This window comes from Scyliorhinus torazame, chromosome 1 (assembly GCF_047496885.1).
Source record: "Scyliorhinus torazame isolate Kashiwa2021f chromosome 1, sScyTor2.1, whole genome shotgun sequence".
In the NCBI taxonomy this organism is placed as follows: Eukaryota; Metazoa; Chordata; class Chondrichthyes; order Carcharhiniformes; family Scyliorhinidae; genus Scyliorhinus; species Scyliorhinus torazame.
Window position 1 is genome coordinate 216,035,382 of NC_092707.1, and position 20,289 is coordinate 216,055,670.

A 20,289-nucleotide genomic window follows, 5' to 3' on the forward strand; every position below is an offset into this window, starting at 1 on the left:
AAGGCTCTCACTGTCCACCCTATCTAACCCCCTGATTATTTTGTATGCCTCTATTAAGTCTCCTCTTAACCTTCTTCTCTCCAACAAAAACAACCTCAGGTCCATCAGCCTTTCCTCATAAGATTTTCCCTCCATACCAGGCAACATCCTGGTAAATCTCCTCTGCACCCGCTCCAAAGCCTCCACGTCCTTCCTATAATGCGGTGACCAGAACTGTACGCAATACTCCAAATGCGGCCGTACCAGAGTTTTGTACAGCTGCAACATGACCTCATGACTCCGGAACTCAATCCCTCTACCAATAAAGGCCAACACTCCATAGGCCTTCTTCACAACCCTATCAACCTGGGTGGCAACTTTCAGGGATCTATGTACATGGACACCTAGATCCCTTTGCTCATCCACACTTCCAAGAACTTTACCATTAGCCAAATATTCCGCATTCCTGTTATTCCTTCCAAAGTGAATCACCTCACACTTCTCTACATTAAACTCCATTTGCCACCTCTCAGCCCAGCTTTGCAGCTTATCTATGTCCCTCTGTAACCTGCTACATCCTTCCACACTGTCGACAACACCACCGACTTTAGTGTCGTCTGCAAATTTACTCACCCACTCTTCTGCGCCCTCTAGGTCATTGATTAAAAATGGCAAACAGCAACGGCCCCAGAACAGATCCTTGTGGTACGCCACTTGTAACTGAACTCCATTCTGAACATTTCCCATCAACCAGCTTCTTTCAGCTAGCCAATTTCTGATCCACATCTCTAAATCACCCTCAATCCCCAGCCATGTGCTTCTCCACCGAGGTTCAAATGAACACAGATTCTATATGTTTTCATTATCAGTTATGACTCAGTGGCATTAAGTAGACAAAAAGCCACAGCTCGATGGCCTCTGGTGGGCTGATAATGGTATTTTTGTACAGTAGTTGCAATGCAGAGACTTGGTATTGTCCTTCCGGCGACACTAACAAATGTGTGTATTCTGTATAAAAGGTTTACAGGGTTGACTTGATGTGGTTTGAGACCATCAGACGATATGACATTGGCCTTCCCCATTTCTTAATTAGGCTGCCCTGTGTTATTGTTTGTGCCTTTACCATTTCTTAATTGCAACTACTTTCATGTAATGCTGCAATTGTCTGTGTATTTTTCAGTACTCTAGTTGCTGGTCCGAACTGTCATTCTAAAATGAATCCATATTTTGCAACTTCACTACAAAGCAACTAAATTAGGAAAGGTTACGGAGTGTTTTCAAAAATTAATTTGATGTGGGCATCTTTTGCTGGGCCAGCATTTATTACCCATCCCTAATTTATAGGGCATTTAAGTTGCCGTGGATCTGAAGTTGCATGTAGGCAAGACCAGGTAAGGCACATTTCTTTCATTAGTGAACCAGATGGGTTTTTATAACAATTAACAATGATTTCAAGGTGTTATGACACCCTGGGCTAGTGCATGGTCAGTTCCACTTGACCCAGAGTCACAGCACAGCTGAAATTTGATTTTATATAAATACCTGAGGTCCTTGGTTTAGCCCACTAAATTACTGTCACCAGGTTTGTAACTTTAAAACAAAAGTAACCTTTTATTATGTACAGTATGATACTTAAATAAAAGGAAAATATAACTATCTACCACCCCTTTCCCAACAGTCCCCTTTCTCCCCCACTCTTTTTTTTTATATATATATATATATATATATATATTAAAGATATATATATATATATATATATATATATGTAATATATATAACACACACACAAACAATATGGGAAAATGTGGTGGGAAGGGAAAGAAAATATGAAAAAAAATTAAAGGATAGGGATCTTTGATGCACTGGGATGACTTCTAGGCAATGTCTTTCTGAAGTTCAGGCTTTTGTTTTGGTACTTATCCCTTCTAGGCCTGGCAAGGTTGTCTACCTTCTCTGCAGACTCAGCATAATTTCAGGTTCACAGCAAAGGATGTGCTGCCGGACACTTGCTGCTTTCAGAACAATAGAGTAGTTATTTCACTTCAGTGAGCAGGAGAGTGAGAGAGAGAGTGTCCTTTCATATCCAAGGTCTAAACACTTCTGCCAGATTTTCTCAGAAATCATTAAGCAGGAGCCAAATATTGACTGTTGTCAGGCAGAATACAGGAGGTTGTAGGGTTGAAAAACATTGTAGACATCAGAATAGAATTGGCAATTAAGGGTTTTAAATGTGTGTATGAATTGGTGGACTGGGAAATAATGTAGGAGGTGATAATAGCATAAGAACTAGGAGCAGGAGTAGGCAATTCGGCCCCTTGAACCCCCTGCGCCTTTCAATACGGTCATGGCTGATCTCCACTCGGCTTCAACTCCACTTTCCTGCCAGTTCTCCATTATCCTTCAACGTGTGATTAATTAAAATCTGTCTATCTCCTCCAATTTACTCAATGATCTGGTATCCACCACTCTCTGGGGTAGTGAATTCCACAGATTCACAATCGTTTTAGAGAATTAGTTTCTCCTCATCTCTGTTTTAAATTTGCTCCCCTTATCCTAAAATATGGACTCTGGTTCTGGATTGCCTCACAAGAGGCAGCATACGCTCGACATCTACCCTGTTAATCCCTTTCATCATCTTAAATACCTCAATTACATTGCCTCTCATTCTTCAAAACACTAGCGTTTAGGACTAAACTACTCAATCTCACTTTGCAAGACAAACCCATGTTTGATTTGTGAACGAGACTTGACGTGAGGTAGGTCTGCAGGTATAAGAACTTGTGTTTACAAAGGCAAAATACTCTGTGTGCTGGAAATCTGAAATCATGGAAAACCTAAGAGATGAAAGGTTATTCTCTCCCTCTATGGATGCTGCCTAACATGCTGAGTATTTCCAACATTTTCTGTTTTTACTTCAGATTTATGAAGGTGAAAGATGGGAGGATGACGAGGAGAGCATTAAAATAGTTGAATGTGAACCCAAGACATAGGTGAGGGCTTCAACAGATGAGCTGAGGCAATATCGTAATGGATGATTTTATAGAACTAAATTGTCTTTGTGATGGAGAGAATATGGCCTCTGATGCTCAGCTCAGCATCTGATAGGATACCAAGATTGTCTGAGGGCGAACTAGACTGCAATAGCAATGGGTTGAGGGAATCGAATCAGAATCACAGAATAATACAGCGCAGACGAGGCCCTTCTGTCCATCAAGTCTGCACCGACGCATGTAAAACACCTGACCTGCCTACCTTATCCCATTTGCCAGCACTTGGCCCATAGCCTTGAATGTTATGACGTGCCAAGTGCTAATCCAAGTACTTTTTAAAGCATGTGAGGAAACCCTCCCAGGTACGAAGGTCACAGGAATAATGTTTTGCCCCATGTTTAGCTGATGGAAATGCTGAGGTTCATTGACGACCAGATGTTCAACCAGCTGCCTGACAACAGAGACTGGAGAGCAGTGTGGATAGGGGTGAGACAAGGCAAAGGGGACAGTGACACATGCAGCTTTTTCTTTGATCACCAGGAGGGGGATGTTTTAGCAATCCAGCAAGTCAGTTGGTTATGTGCCAGACGCACTTTGGACTAGTGGGAGCAAAAATGGGAGCTGTACAGATTCAGCAGTAAAATATCATCATTGAAGTAATTAGGGTTCATTGTCTATTGAGTAGGATAAGAACTACTCAAACTGTGCAGTGTTTCTCAAACTGGGTCATTCTGTTTTTAGGATGGAATGATGCAGACAATTACGCTCACCTTTAGTTCCGCTCAAACTGATTCAGTCATGGTCCTGATTGTGTGTCCACCAGGATATTGGGTTGGAAATTTCAGTGGTAATGAAGATGTATTGAAGTCAGGATTATATGCAATTTAGGCATAACCATATTCCTGTGCATTTTCCTTAGTGATGGAGGTCATTGGGCTGGAATGGGCTGTTGAGGTAAGTGGTTACAGTGCATCTTGGGGCCGGCGTGCGGGGATGGGTCCACTATCCTGTTGCCTGTAGACACCGCTGTCTCAGTGCATAAGTACCTGGGCGAAGGATGCTGAGTCCAGTTGCGCAGGGGGCGAGGAAATGGACATGTCAACCCTTGGTGGTGTTGAACTTCTCTAATGTTGCTGGGTGAGTATTTATCGCACTCTGACTATGTGGTGGGAAAGGTTTTGAGGTCATTAGTCGTCATATTTACCCAGCTTCAGACCTCCTCACCTCGCACATATTGACGGGTGTGTGCAGTCCATCTTGACCCAGTGAGACAATTGTTCTAGCTGTGTAACTGCATTGTTAACTCGGAAGCATAAGGGTTATTGGCTGTGTAATCGTAGAGTTAGTACTCACACTATTATTGTGTCATTTGCGCCTCCAGGGTCAGTGACAATTGTTGCAGCAAAGGGTGTGTCAGGAATGGTCATTCTCTCAATCCAGGGGAACTTGCAGCTGACGTATCCCATATTTTACGTGATGCTTGTATGTATGATCGCAACAGCAGTTTACCAAGCAGCGTGAGTCAATGTCTTTATTCACGGTTTGTCATTCCAGATTTGAGACTAGGTTCCTCGGATACTAAGCATTGCTCTGGGATTCAGTTACTCAGACATAGAGCACTCTCCTGGGATTCAGTTCCTCGGACACTGACCACTCCCCTGGGATTCAGTTCCTCGGACACTGAGCACTCCCCTGGGATTCAGTTCCTCGGTCACAGAACTCTCCCCTGGGATTCAGTTCCTCAGACACTGAGCACTCCCCTGGGATTCAGTTCCTCGGACACTGAGCACTCCCCTGGGATTCAGTTCCTCGGACACTGAGCACTCCTCTGGGATTCGGTTCCTCGGACACTGAGCACTCCCCTTCGATTCAGTTCCTCGGACACTGAGCACTCCTCTGGAATTTGGTTCCTTGGACACTGAGCACCCTCTGGGATTCGGTTCCTTGGACACTGAGTACTCCCCTGGGATTCAGTTCCTTGGACACCGAGCACTCCTCTGGGATCCGGTTCCTTGGACACTGAGCACTCCCCTGGGATTCAGTTCCTTGGACACCGAGCACTCCTCTGGGATCCGGTTCCTTGGACACTAAGCATTCCCCTGGGATTCGGTTCCTTGGACACTGGGCACCCTCTGGAATTCAGTTCCTCGGACACTGAGCACACCCCTGAGATTCGGTTCCTTGGACACTGAGCACTCCTCTGGGATTCGGTTCCTCGGACACTGAGCACTCCCCTGGGATTCAGTCCCTCGAACACTGAGCACTCCCCTGGGATTCGGTTCCTCAGACACTGAGCACTCCCCTGGGATTCAGTTCCTCGGACACTGAGCACTCCTCTGGGATTCGGTTCCTCGGACACTGAGCACTCCCCTGGGATTCAGTCCCTCGAACACTGAGCACTCCCCTGGGATTCGGTTCCTCGGACACTGAGCACTCCCCTGGGATTCAGTCCCTCGAACACTGAGCACTCCCCTGGGATTCGGTTCCTCGGACACAGCACTCCCCTGGGATTCAGTTCCTTGGACACCGAGCACTCCCCTGGGATTCGGTTCCTTGGACACTGAGCATTCCCATGTGAATTCGGTTCCTTGGACACTGAGCATTCCCCTGGGATTCGGTTCCTTGGACACTGTGCACCCTCTGGAATTCAGTTCCTCGGACACTGAGCACTCCCCTGGGATTCAGTTCCTCGGACACTGAGCACTCCTCTGGGATTCGGTTCCTCAGACACTGAGCACTCCCCTGGGGATTCGGTTCCTCGAACACTGAGCACTCCCCTGGGATTCAGTCCCTCGAACACTGAGCACTCCCCTGGGATTCGGTTCCTCGGACACTGAGCACTCCCCTGGGATTCAGTTCCTCGGACACTGAGCACTCCTCTGGGATTCGGTTCCTCGGACACTGAGCACTCCCCTGGGATTCAGTCCCTCGAACACTGAGCACTCCCCTGGGATTCGGTTCCTCGGACACTGAGCACTCCCCTGGGATTCAGTCCCTCGAACACTGAGCACTCCCCTGGGATTCAGTCCCTCGAACACTGAGCACTCCCCTGGGATTCGGTCCCTCGGACACAGCACTCCCCTGGGATTCAGTTCCTTGGACACCGAGCACTCCCCTGGGATTCGGTTCCTTGGACACTGAGCATTCCCCTGGGATTCGGTTCCTTGGACACTGAGCATTCCCCTGGGATTCGGTTCCTTGGACACTGTGCACCCTCTGGAATTCAGTTCCTCGGACACTGAGCACTCCCCTGGGATTCAGTTCCTCGGACACTGAGCACTCCTCTGGGATTCGGTTCCTCAGACACTGAGCACTCCCCTGGGATTCAGTTCCTTGGACACCGAGCACTCCTCTGGGATCCGGTTCCTTGGACACTAAGCATTCCCCTGGGATTCGGTTCCTTGGACACTGGGCACCCTCTGGAATTCAGTTCCTCGGACACTGAGCACACCCCTGAGATTCGGTTCCTTGGACACTGAGCACTCCTCTGGGATTCGGTTCCTCGGACACTGAGCACTCCCCTGGGATTCAGTCCCTCGAACACTGAGCACTCCCCTGGGATTCGGTTCCTCGGACACTGAGCACTCCCCTGGGATTCAGTTCCTCGGACACTGAGCACTCCCCTGGGGATTCGGTTCCTCAGACACTGAGCACTCCCCTGGGGATTCGGTTCCTCAGACACTGAGCACTCCCCTGGGATTCGGTTCCTCGGACACTGACCACTCCCCTGGGATTCAGTTCCTCGGACACTGACCACTCCCCTGAGATTCGGTTCCTCGGACACTGAGCACTCCTCTGGGATTTGATTCCTCAGACACTTAGCATTCCTCTGGGATTTGGTTCCTCAGACACTGAGTACTCCTCTGGGATTCGGTTCCTCAGACACTGAGCACTCCCGTGGGATTCGGTTCCTCAGACACTGAGCACTCCCCTGGGATTCGGTTCCTCAGACACTTAGCATTCCTCTGGGATTTGTTTCCTCAGACACTTAGCACTCCTCTGGGATTCGGTTCCTCAGACACTGAGCACTCCCGTGGGATTCGGTTCCTCAGACACTGAGCACTCCCCTGGGATTCGGTTCCTCGGACACTGAGCACTCCCCTGGGATTTGGTTCCTCAGACACTGAGCATTCCTCTGGGATCCGGTTCCTCAGACACTGAGCACTCCCGTGGGATTCGGTTCCTCAGACACTGAGCACTCCCCTGGGATTCGGTTCCTCAGACACTGAGCACTCCCCTGGGATTCGGTTCCTCGGACACTGAGCACTCCCCTGGGATTCAGTTACTCGGACACAGCACTCCCCTGTGATTCAGTTCCTCGGACACTGACCACTCCCCTGAGATTCGGTTCCTCGGACACTGAGCACTCCTCTGGGATTCGGTTCCTTGGACACTGAGCACTCCCCGGGATTCAGTTCCTCGGACACTGAGCATTCCTCTGGGATTTGGTTCCTCAGACACTGAGCACTCCCCTGGGATTCGGTTCCTCAGACACTTAGCACTCCTCTGGGATTCGGTTCCTCAGACACTGAGCACTCCCCGGGATTCAGTTCCTCGGACACTGAGCATACCCCGGGATTCAGTTCCTTGGACAGTCCTCGGTCCTTTGCATCCATTGAGTGTCAAATATTTCATTTGTCAACTTTGATGGTGAATGTCACTATGCTGATCAACCAACCATGGTGTGACTCAGTCTGTCGATTATTAATTTGCCATAGCTTGAGGGTCTGGTGATATTGGAATAAAGTTCAAAGTTCAGTGAAGCTCTATGTTATATTTTGCTGCTTATGGAGTTCCAGTTAATTCCATATCTCACTGTGTGACACAATTTCGCTCCATCAGCACTGCCGTACAGGCTGTTAGAGTAACAGCATTGGCCATCCAGTATGCTGGCAACTAGGTTTATCTAAGATAGAAAGAGACATGTTAAGATTTGTATTTCATCAAATTAGAAACCTATTAAAGCCTGTTTGAAACTGCAGAGTTAACAACGATAAATCCAGACTTTTCCTGCACAGGATGTGATGATTTGACATGTTAATTATGTTTTTGGAGACCTCAGAAAGAGCTCATACCACAGTCCTGCCCTCCTGATCCCTGCAGTGCACCTCTGGACACAGACTTCCAGTCACATAAAACAACCGTTGACCATCATCCTCTGCCTCCTGCCCCAAGATAATTTTGCATCCAATTTTCCAAATTGTCCTGGATCCATGGGCTTTTATCTTCTTGATCAGTTTCCCATATGGGACTTTGTCAAAAGCCTTACTGAAGTCCATGTAGATTACATCAATTACACTACCCTCACCTACACACCTAGTCACCTCGAAAAATGTAATCAAATTTGCCAGACGTGATCGCCGCTTGATAAAGCGATGCCGAATATCCTTGCTTCTCAAAGTCCCTCAAAATGTTTTCTAATAATTTCCCTGAAGTTAGACTCACTGGCCTGTAATTACCTGGTTTTCCCCTACTTCCCTTCTTGAATAATGGTGCCACATTAGCTGTCCTCCTGTCCTCTGGCACCTCACCTGTGCCCAAAGGATTTGAAAAATAGCATCAGGGCCCCTGCAATCTCCTCCTTGCCTCCCAAAGCAACTTGGGGTACATTTCGTCTGGACTGGGGGATTGATCCACTTTTAAGCTTGCTAAAACCATACCTCCTCCCGGCCACTGCTAATTTGTTCCTCCCTGATTTCTATACCTACATTATCCATAGTGAACACATGCAAAAAAACTCATTTACCTCATCTACCTCTTTCTGCTCTGCACAAACATTGCCATGTTGGTCCCTAATGGGCCTTACTCGTTCCCTGGTTACTCTTACCCTTAATATACTTACCAAACACCTGGGATTTTCCATTATTTTCCCTGTCTCTGCTATTTCATGCCCCCTCTTGCTCTCCTAATTTATTGTTTAAGTACTCCTCTGCATTTTCTATACTCCTAGGGCATCCTCTGTATTCAGCCCCTTGCATCTGCCACAAGCCTCCCCTTTTTTCCTTACCAATCTTCTGGACTTTATGGACCCACCCTTTACCTTTATCGAGATATGTTGCCATTGTACCCTCTCTTTTTCTTCTTTGAATGACTCCCCGTGTTCTGATGTGGACTTTCCGCCAAGCTCCCAGTCCGCTTTGGCCAATTTTGTCTCACCATATTAAAATCAGCCCAATTCAGTTCCCGAGGAGAATATCACCTCCTCGTCAGGCTGGTGCTATGGGTTCATTTACACTCACTCAGGAGGCAGATGGGGCATCAGTTTAACATTTCGTCTGGAAGAGGACAGTTCGGACTTTCCAGCAGTCCCTCAATATTGCACTCGAGCATCAGCCTTCATTTCTGTACACGAGCCGTGGAGTGAGACTTTAACCAGAACCTTATGCCTCTGAGGCAAGAGTATCACCAGCTGAGCCACATAGGAGTGATCTGAGTGGGACAGCATGTCGCTGGCCATGCCCAGGGGCAGTGGGTCGCTGCCCGTGCCCAGGGGCAGTGGGTCGCTGCCCGTGCCCAGGGGCAGTGGGTCGCTGCCCGTGCCCAGGGGCAGTGGGTAGCTGCCTGTGCCCTGGGGCAGTGGGTCGCTGCCCGCGCCCTCGCGCCCTGGGGCAGTGGGTCGCTGCCCGTGCCCAGGGGCAGTGGGTCGCTGCCCGTGCCCAGGGGCAGTGGGTAGCTGCCTGTGCCCTGGGGCAGTGGGTCGCTGCCCGCGCCCTCGTGCCCTGGGGCAGTGGGTCGCTGCCCGTGCCCAGGGGCAGTGGGTCGCTGCCTGTGCCCTGGGGCAGTGGGTCGCTGCCCGTGCCCTCGCGCCCTGGGGCAGTGGGTCGCTGCCTGTGCCGTGGGGCAGTGGGTCGCTGCCCGTGCCCTGGGGCAGTGGGTCGCTGCCCGCGCCCTCGTGCCCTGGGGCAGTGGGTCGCTGCCCGTGCCCAGGGGCAGTGGGTCGCTGCCTGTGCCCTGGGGCAGTGGGTCGCTGCCCGTGCCCTCGCGCCCTGGGGCAGTGGGTCGCTGCCTGTGCCGTGGGGCAGTGGGTCGCTGCCCGTGCCGTGGGGCAGTGGGTTGCTGCCCGTGCCCTCGGGCCCTGGAGCAGTGGGTCACGTTCCGGTCGCTTGCTCCCTGGGGCGGAGAGTCAGTTGAATGATGTGGTGAACACTGATTGTCAGGGAACTATGTTCTAATGTGAGAGTTTGGTTTTGGGGAATCTGAGGGTGAAACTGTTCTTTGTTTTATTGAAGGTTTCTACATGAGGTGTCTATGTTATATGATGCATCCCAGATTGCGAGCCTCAGCTACATTCTCTCCACAGTAATTGCTGTCATTGCTGGTGAGTATCTGCGCAGACCAATGAGCATCTGATGTAACAGAACCAGGGGGTTAGTGAGTAGTCTCGGAGTGTGATATCAGCCTCCAGTGATTTCTGCGGAATGTAGAAGTGGGTTAACAGCCCCTGAGGTTAGTGAGGAGTGTGTTCCTTCGCTGCTCGGTCCGTCCCTCTCACTCAGACTGAAACTGAATTGGAGTGCCTGCAATCTAAGTGTCACTTTTGATCCTGCAATGAGATCCTGAACATTATTTGCTCTATCATTAATAGTGCTTATTACCACCTTTGTAACATTTTTTGAATTTGCCCCAGTCTCAACTCATCTGCTCCTGCCTCTGCTTTTGATTATTCCAATAAACTCCTGGTTGGTCTCCCATATTCTACCCTTCATAAACTGCTCCCCATCCCCAAACTTGCATCAAGTCTTGTTCACTGATCAGGGGAGGTGGTGGTGTAGTGATATTGTCCCTTGACCAATGATCCAGGGTACTGCTCTGGGGACCTGGCTTTGAATCCCACCAGAGGGAGAAATTTGAATTCAATAATCATCTGGAATTAAAAGTCAAATGACTTTTAATTAAATGATCATCATCCAGGATTTTTGTCATCCTTTCTTACAAGTCCAAATGATTTCTGCCTGTATGTTCTGTGTCTATTCCCCTTTGTTATTTCTCATCTCTAACAAAACTGATTCTACATCTTGATCTTTGGAACTCAGATCAACTCTCACTATTGTACTTGAGTCATCCTTCATTAAAAGAGCTACACCACCACCTTTCTGACCTTCTGTAATTTCAAGTACCCTTGAATATTTAGGTCCCAGTCTTGGTCACCTTTCAACCACCCCTGTGTAGCGAACAAAGAACAAAGAAAAGTACAGCACAGGAACAGGCCCTTCGGCCCTCCAGGCCTGTGCCAATCATGATACCCCAATTTTTAAAAAAAACCTGCCCTTCCCTGGTCCGTATCCTTCTATCCTCCCTATTCATGTATCCATCCAGATGCCTCTTAAATGTTGCTAATGTGCCTGATTCCATCACATCCACTGGCAGCACGTTCCATGCACCCACCACTCTCCATGTGAAAAACGTGCCCCGCTCATCTCCCTTTGCTCTTTGGGGCAGCACGGTAGCCTTGTGGATAGCACAATTGCTTCACAGCTCCAGGGTCCCAGGTTCGATTCCAGCTTGGGTCACTGTCTGTGCGGAGTCTGCACATCCTCCCCGTGTGTGCGTGGGTTTCTTCCGGGTGCTCCGGTTTCCTCCCACAGTCCAAAGATGTGCAGGTTAGGTGGATTGGCCATAATAAATTGCCCTTAGTGTCCAAAATTGCCCTTAGTGTTGGGTGGGGTTACTGGGTTATGGGGATAGGGTGGAGGTGTTGACCTTGGGTAGGGTGCTTTTTCCAAGAGCCGGTGCAGACTCGATGGGCCGCATGGCCTCCTTCAGCATTGTAAATTCTATGATAACTATGATAACTCCCTTAAACTTGCCCCCTCTCACCTTGAACCTGTGGCCACTTGTAATTGACACTTCTACCCTTGGAAAAAGACTCTTACTATCCACCCTGTCTATGCCACTCATAATTTTGGAGATCTCTATTAAGTCTCCCCTCAGCCACTGTCTTTCCAGTGAAAATAATCCTAGTTTATCCAACCTCTCCTCATAGCCAACACCCTCGAGACCATTGTCGAACAGGTTTTAGATTCTTGCTGTTCCCACCTGTCATTTGTAGAAGCTCCATATGCTAATGGGTCCAGGTATCTCCATGGGTGCAGCTGGGTAAAAATGTACTTTTCAGCTTTTCCAATGAAGCAGCTTTCTACTTTGCTGGAGAGAATCTTATCCTGCTTCGGTTTGGAGGTGGCCAGCACGTCGGGTATATACCAACGAATGATGGGGGAAGAGACAGGCTCTGATGAGGGCAAAGTGGATGGAAGAGCTCAAACGGATCTTGGAGGAGTGAGCTACTGAGGAACAAAGAACAAAGAAATGTACAGCACAGGAACAGGCACTTCGCCCCTCCAAGGCCAACACCCGTGCCGACCATGCTGCCCGACTAAACTACAATCTTCTACACTTCCTGGGTCCATTCCCTCTATTCCCATCCTATTCATGAATTTGTCAAGATGCCCCTTAAATGTCACTATCGTCCCTGCTTCCACCACCACCTCCGGTAGCGAGTTCCAGGCACCCACTACCCTCTGTGTAAAAAAACTTGCCTCGTACATCTACTCTAAACCTTGCCCCTCTCACCTTAAACCTATGCCCCCTAGTAATTGACCCCTCTACCCTGGGGAAAGCCTCTGACTATCCACTCTGTCTATGCCCCTCATAATTTTGTAGACCTCTATCAGGTCGCCCCTCAACCTCCATCGTTCCAGTGAGAACAAACCGAGTTTATTCAACCGCTCCTCACAGCTAATGCCCTCCATACCAGGCAACATTCTGGTAAATCTCTTCTGCACCCTCTCTAAAGCCTCCACATCCTTCTGGTAGTGTGGAGACCAGAATTGAACACTATACTCCAAGTGTGGCCTAACTAAGGTTCTATACAGCTGCAACATGACTTGCCAATTCATATACTCAATGCCCCGTCCAATGAAGGCAAGCATGCCGTATGCCTTCTTGACTACCTTCTCCACCTGTGTTGCCCCTTTCAGTGACCTGTGGACCTGTACACCTAGATCTCTCTGACTTTCAATACTCTTGAGGGTTCGACCATTCACTGTATATTCCCTACCTGCATTAGACCTTCCAAAATGCATTACCTCACATTTGTCCGGATTAAACTCCATCTGCCATCTCTCTGCCCAAGTCACCAAACAATCTAAATCCTGCTGTATCCTCTGACAGTCCTCATCGCTATCCGCAATTCCACTAACCTTTGTGTCGTCCGCAAACTTACTAAGCAGACCAGTTACATTTTCCTCCAAATCAGCAAAGGTCCCAGCACTGATCCCTGCGGAACACCACTGGTCACAGCCCTCCAATTAGAAAAGCATCCTTCCATTGCTACTCTCTGCCTTCTATGACCTAGCCAGTTCTGTATCCACCTTGCCAGCTCACCCCTGATCCCATGTGACTTCACCTTTTGTACTTGTCTACCATGAGGGACCATGTCAAAGGCCTTACTGAAGTCCATATAGACAAAATCCACTGCCCTACCTGCATCAATCATCTTAGTGACCTCCTCGAAAAACTCTATCAAGTTAGTGAGATACGACCTCCCCTTCACAAAACCATGCTTCCTCTCACTAATATGTCCATTTGCTTCCAAATGGGAGTAGATCCTGTCTCGAAGAATTCTCTCCAGTAATTTCCCTACCACTGAGGTAAGGCTCACCGTCCTGTAGTTCCCTGGATTATCCTTGCTACCCTTCTTAAACAGAGGAACAACATTGGCTATTCTCCAGTCCTCCGGGACATCACCTGAAGACAGTGAGGATCCAAAGCTTTCTGTCAAGGCCTCAGACGAGGTGTTGGGTGTCTTAAAAAATATTAAGGTAGATAAGTCCCCAGGGCCTGATGGGATCTACCCCAGAATACTGAAGGAGGCTGGAGAGGAAATTGCAGAGGCCTTGACAGAAATCTTTGGATCCTTGACACAAATCTTTGGTGAAAGCAGGGACGATAGTGACATTTAAGGGGCATCTTGACAAATACATGAATAGGATGGGAATAGAGGGATACGGACCCGGCAAGTGTAGAAGATTGTAGTTTAGTCGGGCAGCATGGTCGGCACGGGCTTGGAGGGCCGAAGGGCCTGTTCCTGTGCTGTACATTTCTTTGTTCTTTGTTCTTCTAGGAGCTGGTCAATGTTGGCTGTTGGGGGTGGGGAGGGGTGGATAGGGTGTGTGTGGGGGTGTTAGTAACTGAGTTTTACTGCTGTAAAGGAAGGCAGGGGATTCGGAGGGGCCTCTTGCTTTTTAATTGTTATTCTGTGTTTTTGTCGGTTTTGTCGTAAAATTATTAAAATATTTCCAAATAAACACCCATTCCGTTCCTAGTCCTACCTATGTCATTGGTACCAACATGGACCAGCAACTAGATACTTCCCCTGCCACTCCACGTTCCTCTCCACCCAAGCAGATGTCCCAAACCTTGGCACTGGACAGGTAACAAAGGACACGCACACACACCCAGTCCCCAACCCCCTTGCCCAACGCTTGAAGGGCTTCTTGTACTATGGTGCCAATGTTCAGTTTGCTGATCCACCTTGGAGCTTCTACAAATGACAGGTGGGAACAGCAAGATTCTACAATCTGTTGGACAATTTCGAAGGATGATGCTCCACCACTTCTACCTTCTCAATTCCCGTTAAGTAGGAATAAATGGGTCTTTTCAGAGTGGCAGGCAGTGACTAGTGGAGTCCCGCAGAGATCAGTGCTTGGGCCCCAGCTATTCACAATATATGAGGGGCAGAACGGTGGCATTGTGGGTAGCACTGCTGCCTCACGGTGCCAGAGACCCGGGTTGGATTCCGACCTCGAGTGACTATCTGTGTGTAGTTTGAACACTTTGCTTCGGTTTCCTCCCACAGTCCAAAGATGTGCAAGTTAAGTGGATTGACCATGATAAATTGCCACTAGAAGGGGTTACACGGATAGAGTGGGTGATTGGGCCTGGGTAAGTGCTCTTTCAGAGGGTCAGTGTAGACCCGATTGGCCAAATGGCCTCCTTCTGCACTGTAGGGAGTCTATGATACTTCCTCACTCACTGTCGCACCTGCCTGTCCCTGATCATGGACCAACTGAGAAGACTTGAGCATAAGGGTAACTGCTTCCTGGGACAAAGTGTCCAGTTAACTTTCCCCCTCTATGGTGAGCACCCACAGACTGGCTCCAGCCTACTGCTTTATTCTCCACTCCATTCTCCAAGTGAACTCGCTCTCTGCTGTGCTTTATTATGCCCTGATTTGCTCTTAGTGTTTCTCTGCTCTTGTGCTTTTGCACCTTCAAGCTGCTATAACTGGCGGTACAAGTTAGTGGGAGGGGTTGGGCGTGGACAGGCGACGGGGAGGGGATTGGGCGCCGACGGGCCGGGGCAAGGGGGTTAGGCACGGACGGATCGGGGGAAGGATGCTCTTTCAGAGGGTTGGAGCAGATTCGATGGGCCGAATAGCCTCCTTCTGCACTGTAGAGATTCTATGATACTTGCCTCACTTGCTGGAGTTCCTGCCTGTCCCTGATCATGGACCAAATGAGAAGACGCGAACATAAGGGTAACTGCCTCCTGGGACAAATTGTCCAATTAACTTTCTAGGGTGTGCACGCGCAAACTGCCGACATCCTGTTGCTTTATTCCCCACTCCACTCTCCAAGTGAGCTCTCATCGGAAGGGTCGGGGAGAGGGAGTTGGGCGCGGCGGGAGATGGTTACGCGTGGATGGGCCGGGGAGGGGGTCGGGCCCGGGCTGGTTGGATGGAAAGAGTCTTGGGGAGTGAATTGTATTGGCTGCTCTGTTCTGATTGGTTTGTTTTACTCTAGGGGCCACATTCTATTTGGAGTTTAGAGGCACTGATGCTCTTCATATCTGCATGTTCATCTTTGGGTAAGTTGATGATGCTTCACACGCACTTGTGTAGGATCCCGGATGAGAACTCAACTATTTGTAATTTCTAAGACTGAGGGGAAAGATAATACACTTGGAGTATAGTGTCACGGAGTATAGTGTTCAATTCTGGTCGCCACACTACCAGAAGGATGTGGAGGCTTTAGAGAGGGTGCAGAAGAGATTTACCAGAATGTTGCCTGGTATGGAGGGCATTAGCTATGAGGAGAGGTTGAGTAAACTCGTTTTGTTCTCATTGGAACGACGGAGGTTAAGGGGCGACTGGATAGAGGTCTACAAAATTATGAGATGCATAGACAGGGCGGATAATCAAAGACTTCTTCCCAGGGTAGAGGGGTCAATTAATAGGTTTAAGGTGCGAGGGGCAAGGTTTAGAGTAGATGTCCAAGGCAAGTTTTTACACAGAGGGTAGTGGGTGCCTGGAACTCGCTGCCGGAGGAGGTGGTGGAAGCAGGGACGATAGTGACATTTAAGGGGCATCTTGACAAATACATGAGTAGGATGGGAATAGAGGGATACGGACCCAGGAAGTGTAGAAGATTGTAGTTTAGACGGGCAGCATGGTCGGCACGGGCTTGGAGGGCCGAAGGGCCTGTTCCTGTGCTGTACTTTTCTTTGTTCCTTGTTGCACCACAAGAATGATAACACGGACCAATTGGTCTCTTATGTTGAAACAAATATTAATATTAACACACAAGCCACATTAACAGCAAAAAATAGCTTTAATATTAACAGTTCTTAAAAAGGAACTCCAAGCACCCACTACCCTCTGTGCAAAAAAAAACTTCCCTTGTACATCTCCTCTTTGCCCCTTGCACCTTAAATCTATGTCCTCTCGCAATTGACTCTTACACCCTGGGATAAAGTTCTGACTATCAATAATAATCTTTATTGTCACCAGTAGGCTTACATTGCAATGATGTTATTGTGAAATGCCCCAAGTCGCCACATTCCGGCACCTGTTCAGGTACAGAGAGGGAGAATTCAGAATGTCCAAATTACCTAACAGCACGACTTTCAGGACTTTCAGGACTTGTGGGAGGAAACCGGAGCACGCGGAGGGAACCCACGCAGACACTGGGAGAACGTGCAGACTCCGCGCAGACAGTGACTCAGCCGGGAATTGAACCTAGGACCCTGGCGCTACGAAACAACAGTGCTACCCACTGTGTTACCGTGCTGCCCATACTATCCATTCTGTTCATGCCCCTCATAATTTTGCAGACTTCTATCAGGTCGCCCCTCAACCTTTGTCATTCCAGTGAAAACAAACCTGCTGCAGAACCTTGAGCTCCGCACTTCAGAGCTTGAACGGCGGCTGGAGTCAGTGTGGTACATCTGCAAGGCTGAGTGATATGTGGTAGCATATTCAGAGAGGTGGTCATGCTGCAGCTTAGAAGCCTAGAAGCAGAGAGGGACTGGGTGACCACCAGGCAGTTCAAGAGAACCAGGCAGGTAGTGCAGGAATCCTCTAGACATTTTGTTAGTGCTGTCAAGAGGGCTTTAAACTAACTTGGCGGGATAGCCAAAAGGAAATACCAGGATGCCCAAAGATGTTGCAGCGATAGTGGAGGGATTAGCTATAATCTTCCAAAATTTCTTTAAGTCTGGAAGGGTCTTAACAGTTATAAAAATAGCTAATGTAAGACCAATGAGGGAGCAGAAAGCAAGAAATTAAACGCCAGTTAACCTCGCATCTGTCAAAGAGAAATTGCTGAATCCATTGTTAAGGAGGGTAAAGCAGATTACTTAGAATATCATAATGAGATTGGGTTTAGTCAACATGTGCAAGGGAAATAGTGTTTAATAAATTTATTTGAGCTCTTGTTGCTTCCACAATGTGGATAAGGGGAAACCTGTAAATGTGATGTATTCGGATTTCCAAAAGGCATTTGGCATTTTGTTAGTGCACAAAATAAGAGCTTATGCTGTAGAGGTAACATATTAACACAGAGGGAAGATTGGAAGCAAACAGGAAACATAGGAATAGGGATAACTATTCAGGTCATTTTCAGGTCATCAAGCTGCAACTAATGGAGTGCTGGGTCCTCAATTACAATCTATATCAATGACTTGGGTGAGGAGAACTGTATGGTAGCTAAATCTGCCTTTGGCACCAGGATAGTAAGTTGCCAAGATGAGGTAGAGCGTTTGCAAAGGGATTTGATAGGGTGAGTGAGAGGGCAAAAATTGACAGGTGGCTTATAATGTGGGATAATGTGAGCTTGTTCATTTTGGCAGGAAGAACAGAAGATAAGTATATTATTAAAATGGAGAACTTGATGATACAGAGGAATCTGGGTATTCTGGCATATGAATCACAAAACGTTAGTCTGCAGGTACAGCAAATGATTAGGAAGGCAAATGGCAGGTTGGAATTTATTACAAGGGGAATGGAATATAAAGGTCGGGGTATTACGCTGCAGCTGTACAAGCTGTAGGTGAGACCGCATCTGTGTACAGTCTGGGTCTCCTAATTGAGAAAGGATGTAATTGCATTAGGAGTATTCAGAGAAGGTTCACTTGTCTGAACCCTGGGATGAAGAGCTTATGTTCTGAGAAAATATTGAATGGGTTGGACCTGGGCCTGTACCCTTTGGAATTTAGAAACTTAGGAGATCCTGAGGGGACTTAATAGGATACTGAAATGATGTCTTATTCTTTTGAGGAAATTTAAGATGCAGATGAGGAGACTTTCTTTTCTCTGAAGGTCCTCAGTCTGTGGAATTCTCTTCCTGGAGCCATCGGATGTGGCGTCATTGCTAGCGCCCGCACCCCAACCCCAACCCCCTACACGTGCCCACCTCCACCTTAACCCACCGAGCCTCCCCCTCCTTGCTCCAGCCCCGCACCATCTCCGCATTCACCGCCCAATAGTAGTACTGCAAGTTTGGGAGGCCTAACTCCCCCACCTGTCACCTTCTCTGCAGACAACCCTTCTAATCCTGGCCACCTTCTTCTCCACCCACCCCCTCAGATGAACGAGAAGACCATGACAGAGGGAGGTTGTCCCATCTTGGCAGATCGGATCACATTGAGCAACTTCCTCACATTCGAGAACAGCTGCCTTCCCTTCACAAACCCCATCTGATCCTCCCCAATCATCTTCAGAAGACATCTCTCCAACCTTGACACCAACAACTTTGCCAATACCTTGGCATCTACATTCAGTCGCGATATGGGTCTGTACGATCCACACTCCACTGGGTCCTTATCCTTCTTTAGCAGCAGCGAAATCGAAGCCTGCCCATCGATTGAGGCAGACCCCCCTGCCTATCACATCTTCAAACATTCCCACCATCAGTGGTGCCAACTTACCCTTAAATTCCTTATAGAATTCAACTGGGAACCCCTCAGTCCCCGTCGCCTTCCCTGCCTGCATCCTCCCAATCGCTTCCTTCACGTCCTGCTCACCCACCGGCTCCTCCAGGCCTGCTCTATCCTCCTCACTCAGCCTCGGATATTGCAACTTGTCCAGGAACTCCCTCATCTCCTTCTCCTCTCCCTTAGAAAACTCCTCGAATACTTTATTGATCTGTTCCGGGGGCTACCACCAGTTTCCGCATCTTATCCCGTACCTGATAAGGTTCGGCACAACATCATGGGCTGTTCTGTGCTGTATTTTCTATGTTCTATGAACTGTCTCCCTCGCCGCCGCCTCCCTCCGGGGCTGGCTGACCAACATATGTTCAGCCTTCTTCCTGTGCTTGTAGACCGCCTCCCTTGCCCTTCTCAACTGGCACATCGCTTTCCCTGTGGACAAATAGTCGAGCTCGCCTGCAACTCCTTCCTCTTGGCCAAGAGGCCCGGATCCTGGTCGCCTGCATACCTCCCATCCACCTCCAGAATCTATTATATCAGTTTTTGGTGCTCCTCTCTCTCCTCCTTGTCCACCTTAGCTTTGAACGAGATAACCTCCCCCTCACCACTGCCTTCAGAGCCTCCCAAACCACCGACTGTGAAACTGCCCCCCGTGCAATTAAACCCCATGTAATTCTCGATCACCTTCCCGCTCTTATCACAAAAGCTCCAGTCCGCTAACAACCCCACGTCATTCTCCACACTGGCCCCTACTCCAAAACCACATCCAACCAATGCGGAGCAAGGTCCAAAGTCACTATTGTTGAGTACTCTGACCTCCTAACCCCAGCCAACATTGCCTTCCCCAACATGAAAAAGTCTATCCTCGAGTACACCTTGAGAAAAACGAATACTCTTGTTCCCTCGGGTATAAGAACCTCCACGGGTCCACTCCTTCCATCTCCCTCATGTGCCAAGTCAGCGCCTTCGTCCCCCCTCCTGACTGGGCCAGCAAGCGAGGCTGAGACTGTCCACTCTCGGTTCCTGCACCATACTCCAATCCCCCCCCCCATTATTAACCCATGGGTATCCAAATCCGGGATGGCCGGAAATATCCGTTGGGGCCATATAC

The 20,289-nt window shown here is 48.7% G+C and overlaps 1 protein-coding gene across 2 annotated transcripts in view; it reads left to right on the forward strand.

Moving 5' to 3' along the window:
- nipal3 (NIPA like domain containing 3) overlaps positions 1–20,289 on the forward strand; it is a 415,839-nt gene that overhangs the window by 380,118 nt on the left and 15,432 nt on the right. For both annotated transcript variants that reach the window (XM_072502454.1, XM_072502461.1), the window contains exons 7-9: positions 4,351–4,486; positions 10,199–10,287; positions 15,773–15,836. In XM_072502454.1, the coding sequence (XP_072358555.1) occupies positions 4,351–4,486; positions 10,199–10,287; positions 15,773–15,836 (289 nt within the window). The remainder of the gene's footprint in view (positions 1–4,350; positions 4,487–10,198; positions 10,288–15,772; positions 15,837–20,289) is intronic.